Genomic DNA, 9,240 nt, shown 5'->3' with positions numbered 1-9,240 from the left:
GACTTTTGCAACTTTGTGTGCACACACAGATAAAACTATAGTAAATAAACAATGTGATCGCAAAAATTAATGTTATTGTTAGACACACGTATGTAATAATAAATATTAATATACGTACTTGGTGTTTTCAAGGCAGTTTTAACTATTTGCCAATTTCTTTCAGTGCTCAAAACAAAGTGAAATTCTACCAAAAATGACTGCAAAATGAAAAATTCATTGGATGTGGTATTATTTTCGCTACCTAATTTTGATTTGAGCACTCGGTAGAAGAAGAAGTTCACAGTAGACGGTGGCAGTGTACATTTGAGTTTCACCTTTTCACCGTCTTCTCATTGCTCCCGCAAAAAATACTGTAATTATTAACTTAAACTGTAAGTCATTTAGTAATGTGACTAATATATACTAATTATACTGGGTGATACGGCATAAGATTAGAACAGCAGAAGTTGACGGCGGAATATTGTATTACATTTTGGGACGGCAAGTTTATACGCACCGTCATTGACGTTAGACGGTAAGCGGTAGACGGAGCCTAGTGTAATTGTCTATTACACCAAGAAAATTTGAGAACGAAAAAACCAAAAGCAATCTGCTCTTTTTCAATATTTTCAGTCCTCACTTTATCAAGAAGAAACGTTCTTGAAAAGGAGGAGAAATTGTTCTTGTTGTTCTCGATTTCGCTCGATCTTGAACTCGAGAACAAAAAATCTTGGACTCTTGAAATTAGTCTAAAACGTAAAAAAATTGAAAGAGATAAATATTTGGAGAGAAGATCTCTCTCAAATTGTTCGGAAAGTTAGCGTGGTATACTTTGGGTCGTCGTTTCCCTTTACAATTTTCCACCACGGCGCGAGTTAAAGTTTTGTCTTTGTGATTGATTGAGCGTTAAGAATTGGAACCATGGAACTCACAGAAGATGACCGGTTGTTCGACCTAATGGTCGAATTTAAGTTGTTGAAGGCCCAGTGATAGTTACACAGTAAGTTTCGAATGTTTTAATTTACTATTTAACACATGCTTAAGTACAACGAAGGATTAAACACGAGTTGTAAAATAGGAATTTACCGCCAGTGACGCTGCTGCAGTCCATGTATGTACATATGTGTTTTTTTTTGTCCTTTGTTTCTTATTTTCTTACGACTTGTAAATGCTCGCTTTTTGGTTTTGAGAACCAATAGGTTCTTGAGTCCAATCATAGGCGCTCTCGTTTTCAAGAGTTAAACCATTATTGATTTTGAGAAGACTTATTCTGAAATCGAGTATGTTCAGTCTTAAAAAAGCAGTCTTGATCTAAGTAAATGTCTTCTTGATTTCGGGAAATCCATTCTTGACGCACTATTGAGCACGGAAATACTGAAATCGAGACAGTTGAGAACAGTTTTTTTCTCGGTGTACGTTGATGCACATGTATGTTATAATAAATATTTGTATAACTTCATGGTGTTTTTAGTGCAATTTTAAATTCTTGAAAATTTCTTTCAGCTCTCACTCTATTGTGGTAATCCTTGTTTGACTGATCCCAACGTATTGAGCGTATGCAAGCTGCAGTATTTAAGTCTTCCACGTCAATATCAATTTTTTATTATCTTTTTTCATCCAACGAAACGGGAACGCCTGAAGAAACTGCAAGAAGTAACGAGATAAGATATCTAGGCCACATAGTCAGCGCAAGAGGCATACATACCGATCAGGAAAAAATAGCCTCTACATCCTCAACATGCCAAGCCGACAGATAACGAAGCCGGTTCACAGTTTTCTTGAGGTGGCCTCATGGTATAAAAGGTTCGTCCCTTACTTCACGGAACTGGCGCAACAGCTGTACACCTTAGTCAAGAAGGGTTCGAACTTTAAAAGAAACAAGGAGACAGAAGAGGCCGCTAAAAACTTGAAGAACGGTATAACAGAAGCACCTGTTCCAGCTTGCCCTGGCTTTGAAAAGACCTTTGTACTCCAGACGGGACGCAGTAAGCAGCAGCACAGCTCGGCCATATCGCAACGCCGACACCACAGCGCCGAAGCCGTCTATACATCAGATATAGAGAAAGGCTTCTCCGAGACGCTATTGTAACTAAGCTTTTACGAACCTTAGAAAATATAAGCAAACTTAAAAGCTCTCTTTCTCTAGCTGTGTCATAATTGTAGAAGAACCCTGGACACTGCAAGCTATACCGCCTCAAGAAACAGGGTCTAGTAGCACCCGAGCAAATAAAAGACAAATAGACAGTAACCTTGTTTAGAAACACCAGAGATCGTTTACTCCCTTCCTCAACACAACACAAGATAAACACCATGGCGGACCAGTTAAATCGAGGCTGGGAAAGCAACACAAATAAAACCAAACTGGAACTTTCAAGCCAGAAACACTGAGCGAGTACATGCTTAGGCAGATATCGGAGTTCACAAAGAACGGCAACCACAAAGAGGGACACACGCGGTTGGATGACACAGCTGTTATCGCAAGGCATATGTTGGTGTGCTCTGTGGAAATCGGAGTTCTACACTTTTCAAACATTAATTTATTAATTAAATAATTTATTAATTTAATTTTAATTTTCTAGAAATAATTCACAAGCTTTTCCCTACCAACAGAAATTTAAATATGTTTGTATTATTATATGATTAAGAGCTCGATCCACTGTTAATCGATATTCTGACTCTTTTATTTTACAATTTTTTTTTCTTGATGACACTTCCTTAAAGCCTGACTTGTCCTTTTCATTACAAGTCTGCATATCCGTATTTTTTTTATTTAAATATCTGGATTATATTTGACACATTGAAGAAACTATTACTTTTGCGTTCGTTTTCCACGGTTTCACTATCGCCGCTAAGTTACCGATGATAGCTTGACGCACATAAATTTGAGTTTGTGCTACAAAAAAAAATCAAACAGCAGGCTGGAGCCTCTCTAAACAAATCAAATTACTACCTTCAACCACATGTTGAATTGTATTAATTTGGATTGTGTTTAACAAGTTTATTTAACAATAGTATATTAAAAAAGCCGCTGTGAGTAAACCAATATCATTCTTGGTCAAATATTTAAACTATATATGATGTTTTTATTATATATTAGGATCAAAACATGGATCAACTTATAACATCTATGCTTAAAGAACGTAAAAGTCGTGTTCTTGGATTGCGTTTACTCATATGTTACCTTAAGAAAAGCTACATTAAGCTAGGAGGAAACGAACATATTTGGGTGTCATTAATATTTCAATCATGTAATTTGTCAGAGTTACGTATGTATGGTGATCTTATATTTTCAGCAATGGGTAAGTTTAATTTTTGTAGCCTATCTTTTAAGTAATAAGTATAAAATTTGTTGCCACCACAGTCGTATCCAAAGAGCATATGGGAGTAATTTGTGGAGAGAGGCAGTTTTTAAAAATCCTATGTCACTGGCTGTTCCACTAGCATTGGGCCAGTGCCTTTGGCTCGGCTTCATCGATAATCCACTGAATATAATTTTTAGTTTCATTGTCCGAGTCTAGATTAAAACTGACTTGAATCAAGGATCTTCACAAAGGGCCTGCTATGTTGGTTTTCCCTGGCTTATATATTCAACATTTAACTGGGATGACTTATCACCCATCGCCTAATACAACTAATAAACTCATAACCGCGAAATTTTTAGGCTATGATACGGCTAAAATGCTAAAATACTTCAAATTGGCTTTAGTTCGTAGGTACAAACCTATGCTGTTGATAAGGACGGTATTATTCCTTGGGACAATGAAAGAGTTTATTATCGATCTACCAAATATGAAAGATATTAAAGGAGTAGTCCTGTAGTCCTGGAGAATGTGGTGGAGAGAAAGGTACAAGAAATGTTTTATTTTCGCATCTGTGTTAATATAGTTGTACAAACATACTTAAGGCGGTCTTCTGGTCATCAATCAATCAATCAATTTCAAAATCCCAGCGATTTTTCAAAGTTCCTCAAATTTTAACGGCGGACTAACTGGAAAGTTTTTGGAAATGCAAATCCTTATGGACTATCCCTTTCGGATGGTGGAAAGTGGATGGATCTCTGTGGAAATACGCTAAAAAGAGCCGATTTTGTGACGTCCGAGCCAATAGAGTCGTTTCCTAATCTTTAAACGCGTTTTTTGAAAACGTCAAACAAATTAGATAAAAATTTAGTCGCGCCATTTTGTCTTATATAAATATGTCTTATATATATATATGTATATTTTATAGGGTCGGAGATGTCTCCTTCACTGCGTTGCAAACTTCTGACTGAAATTATAATACTCTCTGCAAGGGTATAATAAATAAAAGAACTATACCTGCTGTTTCTTAATGTTTTTTTTCTTCGATATATAGTAATGGTTTATTATATCAGAATTACGGTTTAAATTTCATTAAAATCAGACGACTATATCAAATAGCTCCAATGGAAACAATAAAACTATATAAAAATATATTTTTGAAATGTAACTATTCTATTTTGTAATTTTTTTAATATTCTTTTTGACTTATTATTAATTTGACAGTTTAGACTTCCGCTTTTAATTGTATTAAAATCGGAAAACGATATAATTTTGGTGCCATAGCAACTATCGAATAATTAAGCTGTAAATCATCATAGCTTCAATGTTTTTAAACAGTAACGCAAGTAAATCATAATTTTAATGTTATCAAGAATATTAAGTTCTTGCATAGCTGCAAGGGTATATGAACTTCGGCTTGCCGAAGTTTGCTTCCGTTCTTGTTTTTATCTATTTTTCACATAGTAATAATTAGTTAGTTCAGAATTAGGCTTTAAACTTTATTTATCGGACAAATATACCGTAAAGCTTCCTTAGCAACGTAAATAATTGATCTAAAAATCATCATAGCTTTAATGTTTTTAAACAAATACGCAAATAATTCAATTAAATAATATAAAACTTATTCCTTGAGTCTTATTTTTTGGATTGAAAATTAAACTCGAACTCGATTTTGTTGAATATTTAACCGATTGTCGAAAAAGGGGAATAGAAATAGTGGACTAATGACAAAATTTTTAGATTTATTTTTAATTGGTACAAAAATAAAAAAAAAAAAACACAAATTATTGTTAAAAATTAACTCCAGTTCTTCCATATTACAAAAATAAGTTTTTACAAAGAGTCAGTGGAAAGATTTTATATCATAACCGTAGGGACCAATTTGAGAGCAATTTTTTTATTTTTGTACAAATTGGAAAAAATTAGGGATTAAAACCAAATCAAATATCGGTTTAGGTTACACTCACAGTTTCAACCAATATGTCTATTTCGATTTCGGTTTTAGCAAATATCTTTTGATTCGGCTACAGTTACGGTACAAAATATTGGTAACCAGTATTGTACTGAAGTAAATAAAACAACGTTTTTTATTTCAAACATAAGGTTTAATATGTTTATAAAAACATACATACAAATGTAGTAGCTAAACGCAAATAATTTTATAAGCACTGCTTATCACAAATTAATATATATGTATGTATATATATAATATTTTATTTTTAAAAATTTCTTTTTATTTTTGGTAAGTGTCGGTTCCAAGAAGAGTGTGTAAAATTTTTAGAAACTTGAAAATTATTTTCATGTACATGTACTTCGTATTTTTGGAAAACTATGTATATTATTATTACCGGCACTTGCACTTCTTTTTAAATGTATTGGTGCTGTATGTATGGTTATTGTATGTTGAACTTTAACACATATGCAATGAAGATCAACATCAACAAGAAATAAAGTCAAATAAAGTAAAATAAGTTCTAAACTTATACATGTACACAAACTTTGGCGCCAAAAATTGTCGCATTCAATATACATACAAAAATACATAGTACCCACATGCATAATAAACGGAATTTCAAACATATGTTTCTCTTCCTTGCGTGATATACTAAAATTCTTAGAAGTTATACGACTTTTATTAAAAATATAAAATTTTTTGGAACCGGTACAATTGTTTTGGTTTTGGTTACGGTTAATCCGGTTGCTATTTATTCTGGTTTTTGTTTCAGTTAGGCAAAAACAAGTTATTGCGGTTTGGGTTTGGTTACGACTTTTATTTGGTTATACCGGTTAAAACTAACGGTTAGGAAACCGGTTACCCAGAAAAAAAAATCTTAATAGACGTATTTCCATTCCGGTTTTTCGACAATCGGTTATACAAATTAATTATAAGTTCTGTTTAAGAATTTATTTTAAGATGCACTGTACTGTACGAATGAGAAGACTTTGTAATTGCGAGGTTTGACCGTCACGGTTTATTTCCAAAATTCAACTAACTGCTAAGTACATTAATTATTATAACGAAAGCTAGCCCTATGCCCTAGAACAGCTGACCCGGCTGCCCATGCATGGTGCTGCGTAGCCGCCGTTGCATCAGAGTGCATTGCGTTGATTGCGAGGACCGAAGCTTGGGATTTTGGCGACGTCGTTGTGGAACATCCGTAGGTGTCGCTGGCCTTGCATTATTTTATTCGATCAGCTTGGGAACTTGTTGCTGTGAAACCGTGTTAACTTACATATGTTCAAAACAAATCGAATTCGAGTTTTATTTTCAATCGAAAAAAACTCAAGGGATAAGTTTTATTTATTTAAATAAATAAAATAAAAAACTTTCAAGTCAAGCTTTATTTGTCAAGCTGTAAATAAAACTCATAAAATAATTATTAATTGTAGAGCTGAAAAAAAAAATAAAAAAATAACTGTTATTTGTTTTATATTTTTATAAAATGTAAAAAAGACTGCCATTTTGGGCGTAAAAAGTAGAAATTAAAAATATAATCGTTAAAAATACATTTGTTTAATTAAAACTTAAAATTTGTACGGTTTCTGGTAAAAACCAAGTGGTCCGCAAGTTTGAAACCGCTCAATTTTGTAACGAGTTAGTGAAAATAAAAGAGAAAGATTTTGCTATATTACAGAATAAATCTAAAAACATCGAATCGGTTAGACAAACAAATCTTCCAAAAATCATGGACATGGGCACCTGAGACTATCAATAAACTATTTTAAATTCTCTAATACTACTGGTTTTAACTGAGTGTAAACACTCATAGTAATAATCTCAGCTTTTTAAAAACATAAATTAACTCAATATATTTTATCGTATTTTTCAGCACTTTTAATAGAGAGAATCCAGAAAGATGCTAATTTATCAAAAGCTTTTGCGGCCTCTCATTTATTTAAAGTTTTTGAATGTTTATCTCTCAAAGAAATATTCAAAAACGAACGGTGCACTATTGCTCTTTTACATACAATTAAACGCTGTCTAAAATACTACCCAAAATCAACAAAACCTGGTACTTCATCTATTGAAGAGTTGTTAATAACATTAATAGACAGCAATAATGTTGATGTTGTTCATCAAACTGGCCAGTGTTGGCTTTTGTTACAGAATATACATGGTAACTCCAGAAATGAAAAAACTAATAAAATTGTATGGAAAGATTTCCAATTATCTTTACTAAACAACCTTCAATATATCATAAGCTCGACAATACTTGCTTCTGAGGAAACAATTATCAGCCCTTATAAAGCAGAAAGCTTTGCGCTTTTTACTTTTAAGAACGTTAAAGATCCGTTTGAAAGGGCAACACAAACTTTTCAACGGATTTTTAATCTTATTGAATATTTTAAAATTGCATTAAGGTATGAAAAAAACTGTATTTTATTTTCTGTCACTAAATCATAATTTTTTTTTTTAGCAAACCATTTCCAATAAGAAAGTATATTTGCACAGAGCAAATATTGGGTTTTATACAGAATGGACTGAACATACGTGTTAACCAAATAAATCTTTTAAGAATTGATCGTGCATGTTTCGGATCTTTTTTAGAGGAAATGCACATTAAACTTATGGAACTTTTGGAAATTCTCATAAACGTGTAAGTTATTGCTACATATAATATTATTTAATATATGTCGGAACATCGAGTTCCTCAATGATTTCTTGGGCGTTGCGAGCCGTGCGCTTTCTCGGCTGTGACATTTCGTAACCTTTCAGTACCGCACCTCGATCGAGACTGCCTGATCTATCAATCAGAGCTCCCTTTTATACAGCCCAAATTGGTCAACATCCTCTTGTTCACATACTTTACCAAATACCATATGGCCGACTCTTTTACTCGCACCATGTCACAGCGAGACTGCACATAACGGACCTCCGTTAGGCTCAACGCAACACTAACACACAGAAACTCATATAAAGAAAGGAATGCGAAGGGAGGAATAAAAAACAACGAGTGGCATTCAGAACATAAGCTTTAATTCTAAGTAAAAATGTAATTCCAAGTAAGTCAGCATTTCATGTTAATTCTTATTTTAATAGCGTAATACCACGAAAACAAAACTAAAGATCCGACACGGCCATCCTGATATCCACACGTCCTCGTGTGTTACAAATTTTAAAGAAAATACTAAGAGTAATTAGAAGGTACCGTTCAATCTGAAACGATCATAAAAATAATAAAACGTATTAATACGTCGCTCGTTGTTATTTTTTCCAATAGTTACTAGTTAATTAGATTATTCGTTTGCGAAGAGCCTTTACTAGAAATCGATTCCCAAAGATTTGAATACCATCTACAACAAACACACCACTCAGGTTTCCACCACTAATTAGACGCCTCACCATAGCCAAGTGAATACATGTATGTACTACGGCAACCTAGTGGCTAGAGTTGATCTAGGTGTATGATTGTACAGAATCTCGCATTGAAATCCATCAATGCCACATCTTAGTTAGAATCCTCTATCTGATTCTCGACGTCGCCTTCCACGTCGCTTGCTTCATTGGAATCCACCAATAAGCTATCATCATTTTCTATTCTCTCATCACATACATCTAACTCTCTGGGAATCTTTTCAATAGGCATTTTTCTTAAAGCTTCGTGCGCGTATTTATACGTTCGTTTATTAGTTAGTTAATTTAGGACATAGCGGTCGCCTTCAAGTAACTCTGACACTAAGAATGGGCCTTTAAACTTATTATCTAATTTGGTCTGATGCCTCTCTTCGTTTTTAAGCAAAACATAATCACCAATTTTAAAACTTTTTACTTTACATTTTTTTTTATCAAATCTTTTCTTTTCATATTTGGCATTATTTTCCATATTTTCTTTGGCTTTTTTTCTTACAGTGCTTAAATCTACTTTGTTATTTTCTTCACAGAGGGGTAACATATTAAAAGGTCTCGCTTCTTTTCCAATTAATAGTTCTAGAGGGCTTGCTTTCGTAATTCGATTTACAG

The 9,240-nt window shown here is 33.4% G+C and overlaps 2 protein-coding genes across 3 annotated transcripts in view; both read left to right on the top strand.

Annotated features, from left to right (window-relative positions):
* Positions 1–1,088: 1,088 nt before the first annotated feature.
* LOC108141591 lies at positions 1,089–2,421 on the top strand. Its single transcript, XM_017265039.2, has 2 exons — positions 1,089–2,064; positions 2,126–2,421. The coding sequence occupies exons 1-2, from the start codon at positions 1,718–1,720 to the stop codon at positions 2,235–2,237; spliced, it is 459 nt and encodes a 152-aa protein (XP_017120528.1). The 5' UTR covers positions 1,089–1,717; the 3' UTR covers positions 2,238–2,421.
* Positions 2,422–2,897: 476 nt separating this feature from the next.
* Positions 2,898–9,240, top strand: part of LOC108141592 — a 60,094-nt gene continuing 53,751 nt past the window's right edge. The window contains exons 1-4 of one of the 2 annotated variants that reach the window (XM_041708481.1): positions 2,898–3,009; positions 3,077–3,278; positions 7,109–7,640; positions 7,697–7,876. In XM_041708481.1, coding sequence (XP_041564415.1) covers positions 3,086–3,278; positions 7,109–7,640; positions 7,697–7,876 — 905 coding nt within the window. In that variant the 5' untranslated portion in view covers positions 2,898–3,009; positions 3,077–3,085. The remainder of the gene's footprint in view (positions 3,010–3,076; positions 3,279–7,108; positions 7,641–7,696; positions 7,877–9,240) is intronic. The other variant, XM_041708482.1, reaches the window with a different exon arrangement.

This window comes from Drosophila elegans, unplaced genomic scaffold (genome assembly GCF_018152505.1).
Source record: "Drosophila elegans isolate 14027-0461.03 unplaced genomic scaffold, ASM1815250v1 contig_208, whole genome shotgun sequence".
Lineage (NCBI taxonomy): Eukaryota > Metazoa > Arthropoda > Insecta > Diptera > Drosophilidae > Drosophila > Drosophila elegans.
The sequence above is the reverse complement of the archived record's forward strand: the minus strand, read 5'-3'. Positions and strand labels throughout refer to the sequence as shown.